The sequence below is a fragment of the Hemibagrus wyckioides genome, linkage group LG14 (assembly GCF_019097595.1).
Source record: "Hemibagrus wyckioides isolate EC202008001 linkage group LG14, SWU_Hwy_1.0, whole genome shotgun sequence".
In the NCBI taxonomy this organism is placed as follows: Eukaryota; Metazoa; Chordata; class Actinopteri; order Siluriformes; family Bagridae; genus Hemibagrus; species Hemibagrus wyckioides.
The window spans coordinates 20,538,099-20,563,715 of record NC_080723.1 but is presented as its reverse complement, the minus strand read 5'-3'; the positions used below and the strand labels follow the sequence as shown (position 1 = coordinate 20,563,715).

Below are 25,617 nucleotides of genomic sequence, written 5' to 3'. Positions count from 1 at the left end.
GAAGTTTGCAGAGTAGTTCATCATGCAAGTTAGTAACTGCATGATTTCTGTACCGTAATATCGTCTGGCGGTCGTATACATGAACACCACTGTCTTTGGCGTACATGCACTTTAAGTTTAGCGCTAAAACAAAAAGAAAGCACCATTTTGGTTCCGGAGTGGCCGCTGCGTGCTACTGCCGCGCCGCCATCTTGGAATCACTGTCCAGAAAGGACATTATTCATAATCACACTCTCTGGTGTTTATAATAATTTTTAATTACACCCTCCAGTGTTATAATGATTTTTAATCATACTCTTCGGTGTCAGACAAATGAGGATGAGTTCCCTTTTGAGTCTGGTTCCTTTTAAGGTGTCTTCCTCTTACCACCTAAAGGAGTTTTTCCTTGCTTGGTTGGAAAGGTTTTTCCTTGCTTGGTTGGTCTGCTTGGTTGGAAAGAAATATATACTGTATATGGTTGGGCTTTGCCTCACCTGTCCCTATAGATAATCCACTATTAATGTGAGGATTTATTGTGATATGAGTGTGTGTACCAGGGCATGGCAGGAGCAGCCGAGTGGGTTGGTGGGCTCCAGGCTGGTTAGCGGACACTGGCCTGGTTCACTCTGCTCCACTGGAGGTTGAGGTGTGTAGGATGGAGAGTGCAGCAGATGGTTCAGACTTCCATGAGTCCCATTGTTAGGTGCTGGAGTGATTTCTAAGATATCTGAAAATAGTGTTTACATTTTTAAAACATAGCACAATTTAAGCCATTTGATTAGCATGTTTTGGTCTGTGTGTAGAGGACACACATGCAAACATTTATCGCTTGAGAAACAATTTAAGTGTGATTAATGTTAAAAGCTATTTTGTATAGTAAGATATCTGCTATGATAGGCAGGGAACAATAGATTTCTGCAGGACAGAGCAGCAGGGCTAATCATGCACAAAAAATGTCCAAATGCCATAAAACACAAAAAAGACCAGATGTTTCCACAGCACTTGACAGAATGATGGAAGCAGTAGTATGAATTTTGCTTGTTTAATGCCCTGAAAAAGAACCTTATTTATAGATCTACCATTATTTAACACAACCATAATAAATGCTCTGCAAAATTCTTTCTCAGATTTTTTTTAGAGGCAGATATGCAGATTTAATATAACATGGATGAAAACACACTAAACACAAATTTCACTAAACAAAAACAAAGCAAAACAAAACAAATGACATGAATTAGGCTGCAATGATAACCGACAGACCGAACAAAGAAAACACCAAACTGTGTGCTGTACAGGACACAACATCAATCCCACTGCTCATTAAACATAAATCAGGAACAAACTCCGGAAGGTGTTTTTTTTTTTTTTTTTTTATGGGAGGTAAATTTTTTTCCTTTTATTTCTTTTATTTTACTACTATGACAGAGGGCTAATTATGAATTGCGGTCAAATTCAAGCTGTTATCACGCTGTAAAAATGTACAACATGCATAGAACTTTTGCTGATCTACATAAATTTCGAGGATCAGAAATGGCAAGTGGTAACAATTATGTGCAATGAAATTGTAAGTGAACAAAATCTCATCACAGAAACTGTACTCTCCTCTGCCATGTTAAAAGTTTAGGAATCCTAATAGCTCAGAGTTTGCCAGCTGTAATTACGGCTACCTAATGGGAAACTCGTATTTACAATAATTCCAATAGCATGTGAAGGCAGTAATCTTATGTACAGTCCTGGAATTCATCATTCATCAGTAGCCTGAGGAACATTTTGTGCAGCTGTATAAAAGGATGTGGGCTGGAAGTTTTTACAGTTCTGGGTGGATTCTTGCCCTTGATTCTGTTTGGCAGATTTTCTTAAGGCTGAAGGCATGCATTTAAGTTTTGTCTGAAAGGTTGGCAAATATTACATAATATAATTATTTGTTTTTGGTTGGAAAATGAATCTTTTGGAAAGCTGCAATGTTTCTTATTGACCCAATAAGAGACAAGTCATAAAATAAACATTCATTCATTTCAATATTTCACTCATTCATTTCAATGCAAAGTATTTACTCAGGTTACTCTCTGTTTCTGACATTCCCAAGCCTTACAGTTATATATCATGAAGTTTTAAGTGCTGTAACTACATTGTAGGCTATATTTTTAGTGTCCACACTACATTTCCCTTTCCTTAATGTCTTTCTTCTCCTGAAGGTTGTTTTCCACTTCTTTAGACTCCTCTGATGTTGATGGAACTGTTTATTATCTTTTATCAAATGTTAATAGAGATTTTTATCCTAGCCAGATTGACTTGCTAGGTTTATAATGTACAAGGTATAGTTTCTAAACAAGACTTTATTTAGTTTCTATTATTAAGGTCATTTGTGCCGTACAACTTAGCAGTCAAAATGTTCCCCAGGATCCCTGCATTCATTTTTCCTAAAAAGCAGCCAGTAAAGAGAAATGTGAACATGGTATAATGTGTGAATAAAAGGGTTGTACATAAAAAAACCTCACCACACATAAGATTATACAGCTCGATGTTGGAGAACGGCTCCACCTCAGTCTGGAAATTGAACTTGGGGCCATAACTAAGAAACATTGCCTAGAATAATATAAGAGACAAACAATGTGAAGGTGAAGTTATTATAGAAGGGGGCTGAGAGTATGAGAAGGTCTGAAAGTGTACTTGGGATGTTATATGGGAGGGTTAGAACTACATGGAAATATGAGAACACACACACACACCTGCATGTTAGGGTCATCATTGTCATATCCATGATTTCCACCAGAGCAAAACCGGAGAGAACCTGGATATCTACAAAAAGTAAACATCACATTACATATATTCACAAACACACACACACAAACACACACACACACACACACACACAGTGAATGTCTGTAAAATAGGCTCATCAAATCGTACCTCTCAAACAGCCAGAGTGAGTCAACAAGCACATTGATGTCCTCGATGCGTCTGTTGTGTGCATAATGGAAACGTTTGGGCAGATGGGGTTTGAGGTAGGGCTTTATCTTCTGATCAGGCTTCTTACACTACACATCAAACACATTCATCAAGCACTAGGGGTGTTAGAGTTAGAGAAAATACTGTGGCTTAATAGAATATGAGTGATCTGTCCATCTTCTGAACCTCTTATCACATATTGTCTGTGAGGGAGCCTGAGGTCTATCCCAGGTTACTTAGGGCACAAGATAAGGGACACCCTGGATGGAGTACCAACACAATGCAGAGCACAATCACACACATTTACACACTACAGACAATTTAGAGATACCAAACAGCCTTCAAAAGCACGTCTTTGGACTGGAAGAGGACACCAGAGAATCTGGAGGAAACCCCTGAAGCGTGGGTAGAGACAGGACTCAACCCCCTAACCACAGAGGATGAAGTCCAATGTGCTAAGCCCCTATTACGTTACTATAATATGTTACTGTTTTTATGTAGTCTTTTTTTTCTTTCAGAAATGGACAATGGAAAGAATTGCTTAATTTTCCTGTTGTTGCTTCAACATCAGTATGCAATCAAAGATTTACAGTGTACATACCGTCATCTTGGCCACTAAGCCTTCAGCATCAACTGCAAACAGAAAACACAAACTGAATTAATTATGGTTCACTTACTGGTACAATTAAAGCTAGTCATGTTGTACTGAAGAAAGTAAGGAAGAAATGAAACACTTGGAGGGAGATGTAGCCCAAGTGGAAGCAGCATTTCCAACCCAAACTTAATTCTTTGACTGTCATGCACAGCAATTTGTAACAATTAAGATAAGATAAGATAAGATAAGATAAGATAAGATAAGATAAGATAAGATAAGATAAGATAAGATAAGATAAGATACAATTTTAATCCCAAAGGAAATTCTTTTTCCAGAGACTGCATCAGAGTATTGAATGAATTATTCTTGATTGAAAGGCAATATACCTTTGTTCCATGTATAGTTACATTTACTGTCATGGAACAAGTAATTTCCTGTTATCACTTAAGTTATAGCAGTTGTAAACAGTAAGTCGCTCAACAGCCTTCTTTCATTCTCTCGACAAAACCAATAAAAAGGTCAATTACATTACAGCTTGTCATGACACCGAATAAAAACAACATAAAGTGTAAAGTCCTCCATCTTGAAGACTTTCCTCCTAATAAAAAACATCAACAATTAACAACATTTCTTAATCCGTTAATAAGGAGTGTCTGCTACACTACTACCCCCCGTAAGCTGTTACAATAAAACAATAACATATTAGACACAGCTCATTGAGATGAACATGTTTACTGTATTATTGTCTGAGCTGCTGTTATAGAAAGTGAATCACCTTCTGACCAATCATAATCGAGAATTTAACAGCACTGTGTGACAATGAATCTCATTACACACTCATCCTACTTGGTATAGATACATGATACTGATAAGTGAATTCCAAGTAAAGACGTATTATGGCAATTAACAAGTACAGCCCAAAGAAAGAATAACATCACAGCTGCCAAACAATGACATCAAGCAAGGAAAAGCAAACCATGTTCGGAGGTTACTGATACACATAATTCCAAAGAAGCATTATTTGGAAAATCACATGGAACCCACTAGTAAACAAAAGCACAGATTGTTTGCTTTAACTAAATTAATAACCTAATTAAATGCAATTAAATGCAATTAAATATAATTAAATGGCAGTGATGCAACAGCATTACTCTAAATAAACCAACCTAAATATAATTTCTTACTAAATCGCCACAGTTACACAATGCTGACTACTGTCATTTGTCAGTGTAGTGTGTGCCTGTGTGTGTGTGTGTGTGTGTGTGTGTGTGTACTCACAGGTGGCTGTTTCATTTACTGCTCTGATTCGACCAAAAGGTCCCTCATTCACATAGAGATGTGAGACATCACCTATGAAATTCTGTAGAACCTCCATTCGGTTGCAGCTTGTTTCTGCCATTCCTACACACACACACACACACACACACACACACAGACACACACACACACGTCAAAATATCAGGCCGGAAAAAAGAACTACACAAATGGAAGAAAGATTGGATAAGATGAGAAGAATTTTTCCAACATCCCAAACCATTCAGACCCATTTCCACCATCAATTGTCATCTGTTATTGTCTAAAGTAAAATGGTCACTGATTTTTTGAAGCTGTTCAAATCAAATGAAATCGAGCAGAGGACCCAGGGATGGCACTCTGAGTACAAAATGTTTTCTCAAGTGAGTCATCATGGTCAGTGCTTTTCCAAGAAGACATTGCTAATAGATGGATTCTAAGAAATTTCACAAACTTTGTTATTTAACATTTTTACAAGATGAGAAAGCTAAGACCCTAAGAAGCTCATGTGGATGTGGCAGCTTAGTGGTTATAGTGTTGGAATACTGATCAGAAGGTTGTGAGTTGGAATCCCAATTCTACCAAGTTGCCACTGCTGGGCCCCTGAGCAAGGTCCTTAACCCTCAGTTGTATAAAAATAAATGCAAGCTTCTCTGGATAAAGGTGTATGCCAAAAATGTAAATAAATAACACTAAATTATTACTTTATTTTATTTTAATATTTCATTCATTAATTTCAATGCAAAGTATTAACTCAGTTGTTTTTCCTTTTCTGACATTCACAAGCCTTTTGTCCTGAACTCATTACATTTTTGGCCTTTTTTTTTTGCCTTGTTTTTTTGGAATTGTTCTGACTTTCATTCTGATTCTGCCGGTTTTCAACCACACCCCAGTTTATAAGTGTAAATATAAATTCTGACATCAAACATATACTATGGAGTTCCACAGGGCTCTGCTCTGAGTCACTTTCTGTTACAATTTTAAAAATAAGACGTCTATTCTTTTCCTTTAAGCAAAACATCTGTGTGCTGCTTTTTCTTTTAAACCACAATTTTAAAGGTCCAAATAGTAAAGAATGAAAATATAAAACTATTTTGAACTATTCTTGCACTTAACAGAGAATGTTTACTATAAATCCGGCTCCTAATACCTAACTGTTAAATTCTCCAGATTTGATGAGGTATAGATGTATACACAGATGGATACATGTGGGAACACCCTGAGTTGACAAATGGAAAGCACTTACTCAGTAATTAGTTTAACAAGTCATTTAGTCCATCAGGAAATCCCATTAACTGATAATTTATAGAGATGACTTCAGATCCTAAGGTCATGCTCAGCTGGATTTGAGTGAGTAAATTCATTGTCAATGAATGACATAATGTTCTGTGTCTGTGTGGTGAAATCATGTGCTCCAAGCTTCAACCCTTATGGTTATGGATACATTTGTCATCACAATCAGATGGAACTGGTTATGGGATTATTCAGTGACAATTTCAATGAAAGCCACATGTATAGTCACACTCTGGGTTAGTGAGCAGATGGTCAGGGGCTTCAAGCTGAGATCTCACACATTGGTATAACTGTTCCAGTTATGAAAAGTTATGAATGCATTAGAAGTGGTGTAACATTTACAGCAGTATAATACATATAGTACACAAACTCTACTACTGACATGAGGACACTACTGAGAGCAGATTTTTAACAGAGATATTATTATAACACTTTATATAAAGTATTTACTATTTTTGTCATCTGTAAGTAATGTATGATTGACAAAGGGCATCAATTAACGCATTATAAACAGAATGTTAACATTAATAAATCAATGGAATTTTGTGTGTTTTTTTATGCATGTATATATCCAATAGTAGTAATTAATCAAACTCAAAACAACTAATAACTAGATAAATGAGTAATAACTAATAACTATAATAACTAGATAAAATATTTAAAAAAAAATCTCTCTCACACACACATTATAATAAAAAGTCATTATAATGTTCATTAGCATTAAAGCTAAGGTCTTCAGCTTTTGTACTTTACTACGGAAACGATTTGGTGATATACTGTAATTTGTTAGGAACACAATTTATAATGAACCACATAAACAATCCATAATGCATAGGAAATAAAGTTGGCTATAAAGTATACTTCATTTCCATAAATTGTTCCTAAAATGTCAGCTATCCCACTATTCTTTGCATTTTCTAACTGTAAACCTATTAACTGCTCATTCATTAATCCTTAACAGTAAAATCCTATAATGCAATAAAAAGCACAAAACAAATAAATTAAAATACTGGAAAAAATGTATTTGTTTTTACTTTATGGAAGTTCTAAGACATCTAAGGGCGAAACTCTGCTAACTCACCATGATCAGCTACAATGATGATGTTGATGCACTCGTGCAGCTCGAGCTGTTTGAGTCCGTTCATCAGCTGTCCAATCACATTGTCCACTCCTTGGATTGCGCTGATTAACTAACAACAGATGTAGCAAAGCAACATACGACTCCAGACAGGTGGTTTTACATTTATATACTGCTATTAACATCTACAGTTGTATTCAACAGCTTATATTTAATTCTGCTCCATAGTTTTATTTTTTATTATGTTTGTGTGTGTATTTTATTTTTATTTTACTTTTTTTACAAAGTTTTTTGTACTTGTCTGGCTTTCACAGTGGACAGCAAAGAAAGAATTTCATTGTACAGGGAAACTTGTTTCCTCACTTTGCACATGACAAGAAACGCTTTGAATCTTGAATCTTTATATTCCTGAAATGACATTAAAGATGTACTGAAATGATTTTCTCCTCCTTCTGAACCGGATCTCTATCTACTGTGATCTTTAATGTGCTGGAAATACATCTTAGAAAATCTTCCTAGTAAGATTAAAGGTCTTACTTTTAACACTTTAAGCTGAACCATCTGAATTTTCTTTCAAAGGGATTTTAATGAAGACAACTATTTTTGTTACAGTGAACCAGCCACACTTTTTAATTTTTGTTCCATAGTCGCGTGTTTTTATTGCTGCTCTATAACAAGATCTGCTTTTTCGTAAATTAATTAAGAGCTTTTTTCCTCACTGTGTACTGTGCTGTGTAGAAGAACACTCCCATATGAATCAGGCACACCCTACACACTACCTGCTTTTCTTTTTTTTTTTAATAGTTTGGTTATTTATATAGTTAATAAGTTTACCTCATAAATAAAGTATGATTGTAGGAATATAGTGATGGTAAAAAATTGCTGTTTTGTTGTGATGTTGGATTTACTGCACCATGACTTTAATTAAAAACACCCACACCCACAAACACACACACACACACACACACACAAACCTAAGTTCAGCATAGGTCTAATCTAGGTTATTAAGAATGAACACAGTGTGACTTCTGTATTTCACTGACAACTGAACACTGTGTGACTTCTGTATTTTACAGGAAATAAACCACCCATGTAGTGGAATCATGGGGACTGTTATTCATAGGATTTAGGTGTGTTACAGGAATTATGGGGAAACATATTATACGGTCAGACCAGTTCTTGAAAATAAAGTAGTGAGAAATAAGCAGGTTCCTCAGAATTTACACAGTATTTGGGAGACACCTTTATCCACAGCGACATACATTCATTTCCTGTATACACAACTGAGCAGTTGAGTGTTAAGGGCCTTGTTCCTATAACTCTGCCTTAATCTTCTTCACAGTAAACTGCGTGATTCAATGTTTGCACGATGCACAAAGCATGTGATATGAGGTATTAACAAGCTGTGCAATTTAACTTTATATTTATTTTGTATGGCGCTTGGTTTCTGATTGGCTGTCTGTTGCTAAGCATCTAGTTTATCTATTTTATCATCCAGCTGTAACAACACATTCTAAAGTTTCATCCTTCCCACTTGAGTTAACCCTGCCAAAGCACTGATAATTCTCCTTGTGAAATAGGAACTTTTCCTGTAACCGTCATAAAAAAGGTCATGAAAAGGGGGCAATGGGAGGGCATGAAAAACAGGACTGACTCAACTGAGATGAAAACACAGCAATGGGCATCACAATGAACTTGGCTTGATGATGACAAAAAACAGAGACTGAGCAAAGAAAAGTGGTAGAAAACAGCTATATATATATATATATATATATATATATATATATAGGGTATAATCAGAGGATATTGGGAAAGAGGTGAGGGCAAAAATGCAGAAAACAGAACAATAAATCAAGTGGAGCAGTCCCACCAGGTTGCCCTCTTGAAGTCAGAAGGGGAAATGCCCAAGCTGTCCTTGACACTACCTTGGGGCTAAAAGCGAGGCTTTATACAACAATAAACAGGTGTTGAATGCAGTGTGCACACTTACATCACACAAACAGCATCACAGCCCCTGACAGCTGACATGAGTAACACTGAGAATCTAATAATTGCACAAATGGTTGATGTGTTGGAAGCAGGATAAATGGGCAAGTGTAAGGATCTGCAAACTTTGACAAAGGACAAATTGTGATGGCTGGATGACTGCGTCGGAGTATCTCCATGACAGCAGGTCTTGTGGGGTGTTCCCGATATGCAGTGATTAGTATCTACAAACAGTGGTCCATGATTCTTTGACACACAAGGCTCAGTTGTTGGTGTAGGGAGTTAAGGTTGCTCCGATCCAACAGAAGAGCTACTGTAGCACAAATTGCTGAAACTTTCATGCTGTCTATGATAGAAAGGTGCCTAGAGAGCACAGCTTGCTGTGTGTATCAATATGTTTACACAGTATTAGGCAGGTAGCTTTAATTTTAAGGCTGATCGGTATATGCATTTGAGTATTTTTGTGTGCTAAGCTATTTGTTATGTGCTCAGTTCATTAAGCTGCTTTTTCTATATAAATATCCTTCTTTTTAATGCTCTGTTTTTTGGGGTTTTTTTTGCTAGAGAAAAAGAAAGACATGGCAGAACCAGTAGAGAAGGGAAAGACATTAGAACTTTAGGATATTAGATGGTTAGATGTGAGTAAAAATAAGCTTTGTTGGGGTTTGGTTTTTGACTTGTATGTTTTTACATATGGAGAAAAGACTTATGGGTGATGATGTTGCATGGATCTGGGACTGTGATTTACTTAGTAACAGCTGCCATAAAGCATCTAATGACACTTACACTGTCTTACTGCTCCTTGGTAGAAAGTGTGTGTGTGTGTGTGTGTGTTTCTCACCCCTCCACTGACAGGTCCAAAGTTGTGTCCTGATTTATCTGGCTCCTCCAGATACAGTGTGTAGAAATCAGGACTGTGAATAAAATCAATAAAACTGTTTCATTAACCACTCAAATCTTAATATGTGGAGTGAGAAACCTCATCGTCATCATCACCTTTATATCTTTGGGCGTTCTAAAGAACATTATGATGGATGACTCTGTACTGGGTTATAATTATAATAATTCCCCTTGACTAATGTTTACATAAAGTGAAAGGTTTATCCTTCTTAATGGAAATGATGAATCAGTATTTTGTTGCACCAATCCAAGAGGGTTAAAGAACCGTGAATGAAATATTCCTAAAGCGTGTAGATTGTGCTTCTTGCGCCAACGTTATTATTATTATACAAATTGCACAAAGAAATTAGAGAGTGAACCCTTTTCTAACACATTAAACACAAACATTAAACAGGACCAAAGGATCAGTTCAGTAGGGTTTATGTACAGTAGCATGCTTAAAGGGCCTAAACGGATTGGAAATGGTAAAACCATATATTTTAGGGAAACATTATGTAAGGTAAAACCAGTGAGACTTCAAGTGTCTCCCTCAAGGTTTTCTTTTCCCACAGGGTTCCAAAGAGAAGGCTGGTCAGAAGATAAGGACAACAAATAATCCAAAGTGGTTTAATCAGATAAATGATAGTGTAAGGAAAATATAATGAATCTCAATAATAATGCTTTACCGCTGATCATCAGGCATCTGTAACCACTTCAAAACTGTCAAAACCCTCTGCTCGAAGGGAATTGTTCTGTAGTAAACACACACACACACAAACTTATTTATCAGCTTAAATTATAATAATAATAAAAAGCCAAGAATGAATTCATTCACAAAGTATTGAAATAATCCAGGCTTGCTGTACTGCACTGTATAGGATGTTACTGGACATATATGTGGATCTTACTGGACTTATATGTGTACTGTACCCATTATATTTCTCATATATATTTGGGAAAGTTCCATTTATTTGAACATCTGATCCTGGCCAGAAGAAGGTTCCTGCTCGCAGACCCTGATCCATCACCGTGAGCCAGATCTGAGAGACAGACATGGAGATATTGGGAAGAAAATATAGATTACATACAGTGTATCATACATGCACAGAGATATAAGGTAATCAGAACCAGAAATCTTATTGTTATTGGTTTTATTGAATTGAAATAATAACATTGGCATTGACAGAATAAATATAAATGAACCCTACTGATAACCCAAACATTCAGTTAAATGTGACATAATACACTATGATACAAAGCAATACTAAAAAATATCCTTTAAATATGTTAATTATTGAACTGTTTGAAAGTGTTTTTACATATGTGTATAGCTACGTAGTTTAGTTACTGCTACGAACCAGGATGCAGATCATTTTGTCCCGAATATTATTAGGTTTTTGGTACATATTCAATTCAATTCAATTCAATTCAATTCAATATTATTTGTATTCCGCTTTTAACAAAGAGCATTGTCTCAAAGCAGCTTTACATGAGAAACAACATAAGAAAACAACAAACATATAAACAGACAAACAGTCCTAGATGTTATCCCAAGTGAGCAAGCCTGAGGTGACTGCAGACAGTTAAAGCAGACAGTCAAATTTAGTGAACTAGGATCCAAATATGGCTCAACTGTGAAAAAACTCATTTTAATTCCTGGCTTAAAAGTTTCATAAACCATCTAAAAGATTTGCTTAGCTGTTCAGATTCGAACCAAAATCAGTCAGATAGATTTCTGAACTAGCCATGCCAAACCTCTGGTTTAGTACAAGTTGAATCCTGTCTGTGTTCTGATTTACAGCTGGTCCTTTGTTATGAGCTGACAGACTAAATGTGGTGTTAATAAATTGTTTTGCCTGAACACGTCTTTGGTACCGAGAGGAAACCCCCAAGGCTCGAGACAAACATGCAGAATGTGTTTGTGGAGTTCCTTTAAATGTGGAGAATGTGGAGTTCCTTTAAATAGTCTGATGAATTTCCATTAAAAAGTAGACATACGTAATGAAGAAAAACACTGTTATATTACTGGTCTTCACCTGTTAATATCACATCATGTGTTATGTTTGCCATTATGCAGAGTTAAAATGGTAGCAAAAAATGCATGCTATGCTATAAAATGTGTATGTGGGTGTGTAATGCTTACCGGTTGTCCTAGGTACCACCTGGCTTTGTCCTTCTCTGCATTAGAGAGACTGAACGAGGCATTAAATACAGGGTCGTACATGTTGTTATCTACTAAACCGTGAGACTCGGAGTACAGACCCTACAGAGACACAGAGATATGCTTCACTTAGCTACATTATAGCTGTATATCAAAAGTTTATTAATATGGTTTTATTACTGAAGTCTAGAACCTGGCTCTCATGCCATCTTGAGCCCTATACGCTCCTACTCCTGACATCATAGTGCTGACAAAGCACTAGTAACTTTATAAGCTGTTAGTGCTGCTACCCTCTATCTTAGACTACAAACTCCTACTCCTGCCACCTTGATGTCTATAAGCTACAAGCCCTACTTCCTACCCCTGATAATCTGAGGTCTACAAGTCAATTCTCCTGCATCCCTGAAGTATATAAGCTGCTACATCTGCCACCTGGAACCCTACAAGCTCTTATTCTTTTCAACCTGAGGTCTATAAGCTGCTGCTCCTGTCACCCTAAGATCCTTATAGAGTCTAGATTGGCAGGAAAAGGTATCCTGTAGCCTCAGGATGTCAAGAATGGTGCTGATAGGATTCATGGTGGCAGCAGTAGCATCTTAAAGACATCTGAGTGGCTGGTGCTATCACTTTGTACACCTCAGACTGGCAGGGGTACGAGCACAAATGACTTTGAATGGCAGAGCAGCAGCTTATACAACTCAAGTTGGTATGGTCTAGGAGCATGTAGGATTCAGGGAGGCAGGAGCAACAGCTTATAGACCTGGGATTATCAGGGGTAGGAGCTTGCAGGATTTAGGATGGTAGCAGTAGCAGCTTAAAGACCTGAGAGAGGCAGGTGTCACACATTCTGAAATGATCTATTCCTGCCACCTTGAGGTCTATGAGCTGCTGCTCCTACAACCCGAATCCCACAAGCTCCTACTCCTGCGACCTTAAAGTCTACAAGGTGATACTCCTGCCACCCTGAGGTATTTAAGCTGCTACTTCAGTCTCCATGAATCCTACAAGCACCATTCCTGATATCCTGAGGTCTACGAAGTAACCTTTTTCTGCCATCTTGGGTTCTGTAATCTGCCACTGCTGCCACCATGAATCCTACAAGCTCCTACTTCTACAACCATTTGGGAATCAGAAACCATCGCAAGTTTGATGAGACCATAGTTTCAGTATTCGGATGAACATTAACTCAAGCTTATGACCTGAATCTGCATGATCCTTTCTATGGAAGGATACAGTAACTTATGAAACATTTGGCAAAATGAAACCACAAGCACTTAACTGTCTAATGGTAGTCACTTGGCTTAATGTTTTTCTTTAATGATCCAAAAGTTTTATGGGTTTCCAACAGACCACTCATTTTTAGCTACATCCTAGATATTTCTCATTAGAAATTAAAGTTCTTAACCATACCTCATTGCTACCATTGGAAAAGACTGTAATGTTATTTTTCCCAGCTGTGTCATTTCCCCTATTTGACCTGGCACTATTTGGAAAAGGAAGATAGACAGAGTTTATAGTACTAACCGTAACAATGGAGTAGTGGTTAGGGAAGGTTTTACTTGGAAATACAGGCTGCATAAACGCAGAAGATGTCCCACATTTTCCTAAGTAAGAAATATATTTATAATTCATACTGTTCTCAGAATAGCAGATAACCTTTCTCTGAGTCAATATGAGTACTCACGTAGCTTGTCCAAGACTGGAATGAGGGAGCTCCATGTGTGCTGATACTCTGCTCTTAATCCATCAAGACTAATGAGAAGTAGAGGCTGCCTCTTAAATCTTTAATTAAAAAGAATGAGAAAGCATGAGACCTCAACAATTAAAAGCGTACAATAGAATAAACAGAATGGAAAAAAAGTGCATTCAAGTTAGGTATGCACTGATACTGATACTGACACTAATGCTGATGCTAATACTTATACTGATATAATCTCATACTTTGGGCTCATTTACTTATACTTCTTCTCGTCAGAAATGGCTGACATAAACTTTGTGTACCATGTGACACTTTGCGAAGGTTGAGTCTAGTGTATGTAATGCACAATATGCACGACATGATATTACAGCAGCCTGGATGTACAGTATTTGGCGATTAGTTGGTGTCAATCTAAGCAGATGGTAAACTGTATCCTGTGAAAATTTTACAAGAAGTACAGCATCTTCTACTGGAATAATATAAATAACCTGGTTAAAACTTCTCACAGTGTTTATAAAGTGTCATTAACAGAGAGTGTGAGAGTGCCATGTTGCCAGGAAGCAAAGCAAGCATCCAGAGTATGCTCTGCATATTGACTAGTCGCCCTTACCCTCTATAAAAAAAAAAGAAGGCATGTAGCAATTTAAACATAAATGTGCTAGAAGACACACAGGAGCATGTAATGTTAATGAGAAAATTACTTAGGAGGACACTTAGGGCTGCTCAATTTCACACACTGATCCTGAACCCATGGCGTCATTCCTGGAAGATAAAGAACGAAAAACTTGTAATAGTAATAATAATAGTACACTGAAAAAAATGATTCATTGAATTTACTCAATTTTCTCAAGTTAAGTGGTTGCAATCAATTTATTTTAGCTACATTTAAATAAATAAATTAAAATAATAAGTTCACTGACTTTGAACTCAATTTATTTATTGACACTGGGCTAAAATAAATTGATTGCAACCACTTAACTTAAGAAAATTGAGTAAATTCAATGAATCATTTTTTTCAGTGTAGTAATAATAATAATGATGATGTATGAATGTGGTATGTTGTAGCTGTAGATGAGTAAGGGTCTGACTGGCGATGACAGTATATGAGTGTGTTCACTGAGTTCTGAGCAGTGTTGTATAAAGTACAAAAGTACAAGGCATTTTGTTAGAAAATGACTCAAGCAAAAAAAGTAGTTTTTTCATGAATGTATTCAAGTATGGAAAGTAAAAGTAGAAGTAAATTAATAAAAATGCAAGACTGTAAAAATTTGGAGAATTATGAATTTTATGCTGTATTGCTTTCTTTCTTAAACCTTTCCATACAGGTGTACTTGTTACTAAGGCCATGTCCCCACGTAGGCGGGTATTTTTAAGAAGGGAGATTTTTCTCTGCGTTTTGGCCTTTCATCCACATGCTAATGCAGATTGAGGTCGTTGAAAACTGAGCTTTTGGAAAACTCCTGCCAAAATGAAGATTTTCCAAACTCACAGTTTTCAGTGGTGTTGTGTAGACGGGAAACGGGGATTTTGACGTCTTTGTCTGTGTGCTGGTCTCCTTAATTGATGTCAGCTTTGTTTATGAAGATGTTTTGTGCAATAGCAGACTTACGCAGACTACTGACTGTGTTAACGTTGTTTACTGGACTTTTTACATGCGTGCACATACACGCACAACTACATATAGTAAGTTAATCGAAGTAATTTTATTTTGTTACATTACACCACTGGTTATGAGTTTGTGTGTGTGTGTGTGTGTGTGTGTGTGTGTGGTCTCACCATTGCAAACAATGCCATAGTTTGTACAGCAGTCTCCAGCACTCACACAGTCAGAAGAGCAGTGACACTTACTACCTGATATCCGCTTTTCACCACAGCGTAATGGCGTACAATCCCAGCTCTCAACTACACACACACACACACACACACACACACACAGAATCCATCCCACTACAAAAATCAACCAGTACGTTAACACTTTTAATAAGATTTATTTGACAGTTGGCCCCTAAACCAACATTATTCATACCTATGAATGAATCATTTAGATTATTAGTTCATTTTGCATGTGGTTAAAGATCTTCTGAAGGAATGTGTGCTGAGTTGCCCTGTGGTATCCAATGTATTTTTTTTATCCCCTACTAAAATTATGATCTAGCTCTGGAAAAGAAACACACAGCCAGAAACGAACCACAGAGTCAGCACTTACTCGGCTGGAGACAGATGTCTGAAAAGTCATAGCAACAGCTGTTACTGTTCGCACACTGTGCATCACAACGACAGGCTGAAGACTCATGATCGTATGGCTCATAACAGCGGTTCCGACATGAATTAGGCACTGAGTGAGTGACAGTAAGAGAGAGAGAGAGAGAGACAGAAAGTATATAATAGATAACAGGATAGCAGATCATATTATCATCAATATTCTTAATCACTGATGAATACTCACTAAACACTGATGAATACTTACTAAACACTGATGAATACTTACTAAACACTGATGAATACTTACTCACCAGTCAGAGTCAAAGAGTCTTACTGAGTCAGCAGCATTAAGTAATGAAGAAATGAGACTAACCCTTCAGGCCTTTTCTAGATTTTTCCAGATTTACCATTAACTGAGGAACAACATGGTCACACTTCCAGCATAATGCTGGCTTTAGTAATGTCTGGCTTAGTTACAACATTTGTAAGTCATACAACCTAAAGTTGTTCTAAAGGTAAAACACAGCACTGTGTAGTTTAATCACTTGAAATGATTTCTAGTCTAATTACTTTAAACAAAAATAATGATACTAAACATTAATATTAGAAAGCTTGACTCTACAGACAAAGTGCCTTGACCAAAATCTATAATGATATGCAGGTAATGAATTCTGGATGTGAATGTATTATTATATTATATGTCTGTGTATGTGTAGGTGTCCCACAAGGCTTAACACTGCTCCTGTTCTCCCTCTACTGTATACTCGCTCTCTTGGCAAAGTCATATCCTGACATGTATTTTTTATACCACAGCTATGAGACACAATCTATTCTCACCTTCAGACACTATAATTTTTAGATCTCAGGATGTGTGGCAGACATCAGACCATCTTTAATTTTGATTGTCTCCTTAGGCAGATCACCAACAAAACTGAACTGCTGCACATCACTGTTGATTCATGTTAAACTCCTCAGACAACTCAGTGATCTCACCTTTGGTCACTCCACTGCATCTTTTTCCCTCGTAGTGCTAATCTGACACACTCATGTCAATTTTACCCTTACATTCAGAAGGATTCATCCATTTTTATCCATATAGGCCACCCAGGTGCTTGGGTAGTCTCTTTCAACTTAATCCTGGCAGGTTTGCCTCTGAGCACCATGTGACCTTTGCAAATGATTCAGTTGTCAACCTTCTGAGGTCTTCCAACCACTACCAAATTCCCTCCACACTGATGCTTACCTACAAAGCCAAAAATAGACCAGCATCCACTTACATCAAGGCTCTTGTCACTTCCCACAGACTCCCTCAGTTCCTCCAGCTTTGGTCAACTGCTCTCAATATTATTCAGGGTACAACAATAGTCTGCATTAAGACTCCTCTCTGTTCTGGCACCTAGGTAGTGGAATGAACTTCCCCTAGAGGTCCAAACAGCTGAGTCTCCAAACAATGTCTAAAGACCTACGTCTTTCTGAGATAAACTAGCACTTAAAAACTTGTTTATGAATTGTTGCTATATTACCTCCCAAAAGAGTTTTAAGACCAATTGTATTCTTAGCCTGTGTCCTAGTTAACCAGTATTGATGTATTCAATGATGTAGCTCAAGTGGTTAAAGCTCTTGGTTGTTGATTGAAAGAGTTGTTTGAACTCCAGCACTGCCAAGCTGCTACCACTGGGCAGCAGGTGGTTCTATTGACCTGCTATGTTTTGATTACAGCAGGAATGTACACTGATCAGCCATAACATTATGAGCACTGACAGGTGACGTGATTTGAGTGAGTTTGACAAGGGCCAAATTGTGATGGCTAGACGACTGGATCTCCAAAACTGCAGCTCTTGTGGGGTGTTTCTGGTCTGCAGTGGTCAGTATTTATCAAAAGTGGTCCAAGTAAGAAACAGTGGTGAACCGGTGACAAGCGGCCAAGGCTCATTGATGCATGTGGTGAGCGAAGGCTGGCCCGTGTGATCCGATCTAACAGACGAGCAACTGTTGCTCAAATTGCTGAAGACGTTAATGCTGGTTCTGATAGAAAGGTGTCAGGACTGCTTTGGCAGCAAAAGGTGGACCAACACAATTTTAGCAAGGTGGTCATACTGTTATGCCTGGTTAGTGTTTATTTGTTTTATACCACATCAATTTGCCAATCATTTAATTTTTTATTAATTAAAGAATGCAATGTCACACTTTTTTAATAAATTTTCTTTATCTGTTTATAGATTTAAAGGATGATTGGTTTAATATTTCATGTATAACTCATTATCAAAAAAATGGAGTCTCATGAAGACATGACTGGCACGTCTGGACAAAAATGTTACGACTATGATAAATCACTGCTTGTGTCGAAGTTTAACCATGACATCAGAAATAAAGCACTATTGTGAATGCTAACTCATAATTCAGGAATTATTTCACACATTACTGCCAAACTGATGATGTTGTGGCATTGAGAAAGTTGATCAATTTCTGAGCCTGTTCATAGCCCTCTTCTCCTTTCTAAAGCTAGAATATGAAGAAACATATTTGCTAAAGCATATTTAAAATTCAAGGAAGACTTACACTTGTTCTTGCACTGTTGCAGCTGAAGTCCAAGCCCTAGACCCAGTCCTAATATGATGGTCACAACAGATGCAGCTAAAATGCCAATCTGCATGCAGGCACACACGCACACACACACACACACACACACACACACACACAAACACACACACAAACACAAACAATACAGAATTAATAACCTTTAGAAGTTGTTCTAATGCAAAACAATACATTTCTTTGACAGAAATTGCCATTTTAATAGTGCTGAATAAAATAAACTTATTTTATATTTTAAATTCTTAACACTTCCTAATGAAGCCTGCATATGCTTTGCATATCACAACCAGTTCCATGAGGAAGCTTAATAATACCAAAGTAACACCATGTTATCCAACTTATATTAGGATGGCAGAAAATGAAAAGTGGTTTCTTATAAAGGTACTAGTAGTGATTGATTTCAGGACATTGTTGTTATTCCCATATGATATCTTCCACTACCCTGTGCCAAAATAACTGGAAACAAACCAATATACATGATCACAATATAAGCAAATGTTCTCAGCATTCTGTAACAATTCCCAAGCAGTCAGATGCAAGTGCAAATAAATGCAATAAATGCTTTATTCAAAGAAATGGTGACAAACCTAACATGACAGGAAAACTAGAAAAACGTAAAAAAAAAAATTTAAAAAAAAACAATGAAAAGAACTGGGCCATGGCAAGACAAAGTAAGGCTAGATAAACTTGACTGACATGCAAACTGTTCATAATAACCACAGCAATACTCAGCATCTAATGGCAGAAGATATCAGAACTTGTGTGCACAAAGAGAGGATGTGAAACAAATAAGAGAAAAAGAATTTAAAAATGTTAGCAAGGTTGCCCTCTAGTGGTCTGGGAATTGTCCTTTGAATTGAATTTGACCCATTCACTTTCCAAATATGAACTGAGATGTGTCTAGTGCACTTAAATGCATTTTTCAGGTTTGGAAATCACAATTGCGTAAACAATTAATAAGCCAAAGAGGAAAATGTGAATTTCTTAGTCACAGATTAACTACCAGAAGGTTACCAAAAGGGATGAAGGACAAAAAAGGTTACTGACAAAAGGCACATGTAGGCAGAGGTACTGTAGTGATAACTCTAAAAAACTAAAATGTCCTTTAAGGACATTTTAAGGCTTTCCTCAGCCTCCGTAGGAAGTAGAGATGCTGCTGGGCTTTCTTGCTGATGAAGCTGGTGTTAAGTGAACAGGTGAAGTTCTTCACCAGATGAACACCAAGGAATTTGGTGCTCTTGATGATCTAGATCTCCACAGAGGATCTGTCGATGTACAGTGGAGAATGGCCACCTTGTGCTCTACTAAAGTCAACCACCCTTTCTTTTGTTTGGTCAACTTTCAAAGACAGGTTGTTGGCTTCACACCAGGCTGTTAGCACATTCCCTGAGCACTCTGCCAGAATATTTGTCTGGTCCAGCAGATGTCCATGGGTTAACTCTGCATAGAGTTCTCCTTATGTCAGCCATGGATAGGCAGAGCACCTGGTCTTTGGGAGGAGGGATAGTCTTCCTTGCTGCTATGCTTATTCTGTACCTCAAACCGAGCATAGAAGTTGTTCAGCACATCTAGGAGGAAGGCAACACATTTTGTCACATTCACTGGGTGTCTCCACCATGCGCACATCGCCTCTCTGATGGCTCAGGACAGTTTGGCCCTTGCTGTTTTTTAGGCCATCTTGTCCCCTGCTCTGAAGGTGGAGTGTCTAGACTTCAGCAGCACGCGCACCTTGTGGTCATCCATGACTTCTGGTTGGAGTGTGTGGTGATGGTCACATCATCAATGCAATTGCCAAAGTAGCGTGTCAATGATGCCGTGTTCTCCTCCAAGTTGATAGCGTCGCCGTTGGTTGCAACCTCCCTGAACATATGCCAGTTAGTGCACTCAAAACAGTTCTGAAGAGCAGAGGTTGCTCCTGCTGGCCAGGTTTTCACCTGTTTCAGAACCGGTTTAGAGCGTCTGATGAGCGGTCTGTATGCAGCAATTAGCATAACAGAGATGTGGTCTGAGTAGCCGAGGTGGGGGTACACGCCGGGTACGTTAGTGTAAACAAGATCCAGTGTATTCACCCCTCTTGTTGCAAAGTCCACATGTTGATGCAATTACAAGAGCACTGATTCCAGATTCACATGGTTGGAATCTCCGGTGATAATAAACAATCCATTGGGGTGAGCATTTTGTAGATCACTAATAGCCCTATAGAGCTCACTTAGTGCCTCCTTAGCTGTAGTGCTGGGTGGCATGTACACTCTGGTAAATAAAAAGAAAGTTTGGCTACGTTCAAAATAAATACCATACATGGTATACCCCCACCCAAAAGCAGGGTATTGTTCACTTTATGAAAGATGTACACAAGAACCCTGGTTTTATTAAAACATCCACAGTGAACAAAAATGGTCCAGGCAATTACCAAAACAAGGGACAGGCAGAATGTAATACAATCAGCAAACTGCCATAAACTAGCCTAGGCTAAGTACTTTGGAAACAAACAGAGGGAGAGCCAACAAGGTAATATAACCAAATAGATTACTGAACTTCAGTAAATCTAGCCTTTATACCAGGATAGTGTTCATACTATTTGGGAAGGTGTTGCTCCTCTTTCCGGTACCCAGAGCTGGAGCAGGCAGTGGAAAAAAAAATGCTAGCTGTCTTGAGGTATCACTAAGGTTAAACCATATATAGACTGATTAAACATGAAATGAAGACAATCATGAAATCTGTCAGTCATGATTTAGGACTCTTCACAGTCCTGAAAAAAAGCACTGGTTGAAGTAGTAAATTACCTAACATTATATTGCTTTGATAACACTTATCTATATGGTTCCGCTAGATTAGAAATAAATAATATTTTAATTATGGTTAAATCACTATACTACAAGAACATAAAAACAGCCTGTTCTCCTGTCTGAACTGCCTGATTCATCTTGAAGCTCTACAACTTTGGGGATTTCATAATTTTTGTCTTCTGTGGATGGTACCACAGATGGGAATCATTTAATCTAGATTTTCTAAATTTCTACCTAATAATTGCTGCTATAAGCGAAAATGTTCTTATCCAGGGACTTTACACTGCTCCTGCTGAACCTTCTTGCAACATAATTAAGACTTGCCTTTATTCCTCTGCACCTCTATACCACAATTACACTATCCAGAAGATGATGGGTTCCCTCTCAAGGTTTTCTCCTCATGTTTTTTTTTTCCCTTGCCACTGTCACCTCTGGCTTGTTCAGTAGGTTTGCAGATTTCTGAATCATTTGATAAAAGTGCTACACAAATAAAATTCAACTGAGTCAAATGCTATAGCAGTAAAACAGTTATGGACTCTCTATCTGCATTATGAACTCTGAACCCTGTCCAGTGTGTAATATGAACAATGTATTTAATATAGACACTCTTTATACTCTTTCTTAAAAAAAAAACAAGAACATGCATTTACACTTTATGTTACTTTATGTGTTCATAGGACTACATGAAACCTATATTAGCCTTTCCTGACAGTTGATGTAAACAAAGGGTTTATTTCAATAAAAATATATTTCTGAATTTTCACAACAATCTTATACAATAAACAGTAAAATGAAAGCTATTTTACTTAAGAGTCAGCAGCACTCAACAACTGCATGTACCATGCTCAATACTATCTAGAATTACCAGCAAAAGTCAAGCAACGTTTCACACCACAACAGGTTTGTTGAGATCAGAATAACACTGATGAACATTCAAGCTTTATTTTCATTGGATTCACTGTGACCTTTGGTGAAATAAAGTTTAAATCAATAAGTAACCCATACACACACTGGTTTTTATCAAGTTATTAAATTTGGCCCTACTTACAATAATGCATTTCCTCTTGTTTATCTGAGTCTTTCTGAAGTCCATGCTGGTCTACGACGTGTCCTTGTTGCTAGAATGAACTGCAGGAGATCAGAATGTGAGAAAAGATAACAAATAATAAATGTTTGAGAAGTGTTCAGGCATGAACTCTGGATCCTTGAAGGTGTTTGTGTGCGTGTGTGCGTGTGCGTGTGTGTGTGTGTGTGTGAGCATACAATTGCATAGTGATTTTATCTGTTTGGCAAACATGAACTCACTACATGGTTCATCTATTGTGCTGAAATTGTAGAGACTATAAATCACATTTTGTTGCATTTTAGAAAATGCTGTGATTTATGTTTCTATGACTTAAGCTGCTAGCCCCACACCATGCACCAGCATCCTGAGGTCCTAAGGTTACCCTGTTTTTGCATAAATATGATAAGGACACTGGCAAATCTAAATGTTTCCTGTATTTTTGATTGGATTGTATTTTTCTTTATTAGCTTGATATGGCTTTTTGCTTTCTGACAGGGTGCATTATGCAATGGGTAAATTTTTCAGGAATAATATTCACATTGCAGTATTCACCAGATAATTGGCTTGTATTTAAAGGGCCCAGTGTATGCCAGGAAAACATTCCCCTTCCCGTTACACAAGCCTAACCTGTTGTTACAAGTATTCCTGTTCATTCTGTTGTTGTAACCCATCCTCCTCAGGGTTCCTCAAGGTAAGACTGCTTACTTGAGTATCACTGATGATCTCTTGGGATTTTCATGGAAAACACCATCTAGAATTACATAAAATGGTGCAAAAAAGCATATGCTAGCCTTGCTATAAACTTAAACCAGTCTGGCCATTTACATCTTTCATTAAAAGGTGCTTCCACACCATAACTACTACTACCTGGATGTTTGTTTGTTTTTTTCACCGTTTTATGTAATTCTAGATGGTGTTTTCCATGAAAATCCCAAGAGATCATCAGTGACTAAATCCCAACCCCTGCCTGTATGGTATCATCAACCATTTCAGTTTTTTTTCCATCATTCTGATATTTGATATGAACATCAACTGAAGTTCTTGACCACTATGATTTGATGCATTTTGTTCATTGTGCTGCTGCACATTTTGTTCATTGTGCTGATGTAGAGAGAACATCTTGAAGAGGGAGAAGGACAGCAGGCTGATCATTTTTCTTCTCACTCCTGAAAAAGATCCCTTTACTGACATAGCCATTTGGCTAGATGAAAACATACCATCACTCACGTCACTGCTGAAAAGGAAAAAATATCCAACACATGAAACATTAAACCATTAAAACACTAGGAACACCGTGAGCTGGATAGTGTATCCTGTTATGGCTCACCAGCAAAGCGTGTTAATCAGTCAAAAACCTTGGATTCAAAGGCCATCCATGTTCGTAGTCCACAAGCCTAGTCTTGTCCTCTATTATCCCTGTCTGGACTATTTCCTAGCTTGGATTTGTGCCTGTATCCTTAGTGCATTATTGAATTATGTGGCACTAATTCTGACCTCCGGTGGGTTGACCTTCAGTAGACACATGTAAAAGCATGACTATGGTCTAAAAATATTTCCTAGCACAACCATTCTTGCATGGTTGAGAAGAACCTCTTCCATATCCAGGAGCACAAAGAAGACCATTCTTTTTCACTCTGATTGACAGGCGTCATCATCCTTGCAGCTCAGTGAGCTTGGCAAATGACACTTGTTTGGGTCCCTACAGACTTTTCATATACCGGGAACTCGTGATCTCCCAAATCTACTGTAATCTACAAGACAAGCAAGTGTTAGCATATGTCAGTACCAGGGCAGCACTGTGACAAATCCTGCTTCTGAATCATATCTCTAACTATAAGTTTACATATATATATATATATATATATATATATATATATATATATATATATATATTGGGTACTGAAGACTAGACAGCATGGCATTAATGCAAACCGAAGGTATCAAGTGTCTGAAAGTAATAACACCAGAGCTCAGTGTGGTCATAACAGCTAGTTTCAGTAAACATCCTGACTAAAATACACACCTTCTTAAAAATACCATACTTATCTTTTAGAAAGCTCATTCATGTCTGAGTGGCAGACATTGCCCCCACCACTGGCACACTACAATGCTATCAGCGACTATTCAGGGCATACATCAAAGCCGGTATCCCAGACACCACAAATCTGTCTCCATTTTCCTTTAAGTCCACCACAAATCAGAAAATGTAATCTCAACATGCAATCCCACCCATGTCGCACCAACCCACCCTGACTAGATTTAACCTCAGAAAACATCCAGCTTTTTTTACACCTACATAGTCAACAAACCTCAAAGGAGACACATCAGGCAAATAAAATTTAATCCTTTCAGTTTTACAAAGACATGCATGGTGGTTTGTTGTCTGGGGTTGGCACCAAGGAGAAAGATTATATAACATGAATACTTTCATAACTTCATTACCTATAAGTCAATTTTGGGGTTTAACTTTAATGCACTTTTACTTGTCTTTGCATGCTTGTTTTATTTGTTTAGCAGGTTTGACTCACACCTCCTAGGTATAGGGTTTGATTCCCCCCTCCGAGCTGTATGAGTGAAGTTTGCATGTTCTCCCTTTGCTTCAGTGTTTTATTTACATTACATTTCTGGCCTTTGGCAGACGCCTCTATCCAAAGTGACAAAAGTGCTTTGATGTCTCTATCAATGACTATATTAACACTGGTTCAATAGGTCATAGACTTAGGATACCATCTAAACAACTGTGTTGGGAGTTTTTTTTAAGAGGCTAAAGACTGCAGCCACTAGCATCAGTCGCCAGTGCACCTCTTGAGATCAGGGGAGTGAGGTTTTACCTGCACAGTACCTACCACTGGCATCCGTTAGATTTACACCACATACAATGTACAACAATACATAAAACAGACAGGGAAAATATGAGCTAGTGTATGTGATTCAGGAATAGGTAGGTCTTCATCCGATGTTTGAAGACAGCCAGTGACTCAGTTGTTTGGACATCTAGGGTTCAATCCACCACCTCGGTGGCAGAACATACAGGAATCTAGATACCTATCTTATAC

At 37.6% G+C, this 25,617-nt stretch overlaps 1 protein-coding gene across 1 annotated transcript in view; it reads right to left on the bottom strand.

Annotated features, from left to right (window-relative positions):
- The window catches only part of LOC131364955 (ectonucleotide pyrophosphatase/phosphodiesterase family member 3), a 47,168-nt gene extending 24,427 nt beyond the window's left edge, over positions 1 to 22,741 (bottom strand). The window contains exons 1-18 of the mRNA XM_058408457.1: positions 22,544 to 22,741; positions 18,674 to 18,761; positions 16,119 to 16,247; positions 15,689 to 15,814; positions 14,614 to 14,674; positions 13,898 to 13,995; positions 13,738 to 13,817; positions 12,196 to 12,315; positions 10,983 to 11,092; positions 10,739 to 10,804; positions 10,015 to 10,087; positions 7,191 to 7,299; positions 4,802 to 4,924; positions 3,530 to 3,561; positions 2,890 to 3,017; positions 2,709 to 2,778; positions 2,478 to 2,565; positions 534 to 706 (exon numbers count right to left, since the gene is read on the bottom strand). Of these exons, the coding sequence (XP_058264440.1) occupies positions 534 to 706; positions 2,478 to 2,565; positions 2,709 to 2,778; positions 2,890 to 3,017; positions 3,530 to 3,561; positions 4,802 to 4,924; positions 7,191 to 7,299; positions 10,015 to 10,087; positions 10,739 to 10,804; positions 10,983 to 11,092; positions 12,196 to 12,315; positions 13,738 to 13,817; positions 13,898 to 13,995; positions 14,614 to 14,674; positions 15,689 to 15,814; positions 16,119 to 16,247; positions 18,674 to 18,761; positions 22,544 to 22,588 (1,719 nt within the window). The 5' untranslated portion in view covers positions 22,589 to 22,741. The remainder of the gene's footprint in view (positions 1 to 533; positions 707 to 2,477; positions 2,566 to 2,708; positions 2,779 to 2,889; positions 3,018 to 3,529; positions 3,562 to 4,801; positions 4,925 to 7,190; positions 7,300 to 10,014; positions 10,088 to 10,738; positions 10,805 to 10,982; positions 11,093 to 12,195; positions 12,316 to 13,737; positions 13,818 to 13,897; positions 13,996 to 14,613; positions 14,675 to 15,688; positions 15,815 to 16,118; positions 16,248 to 18,673; positions 18,762 to 22,543) is intronic.
- Positions 22,742 to 25,617: the final 2,876 nt, after the last annotated feature.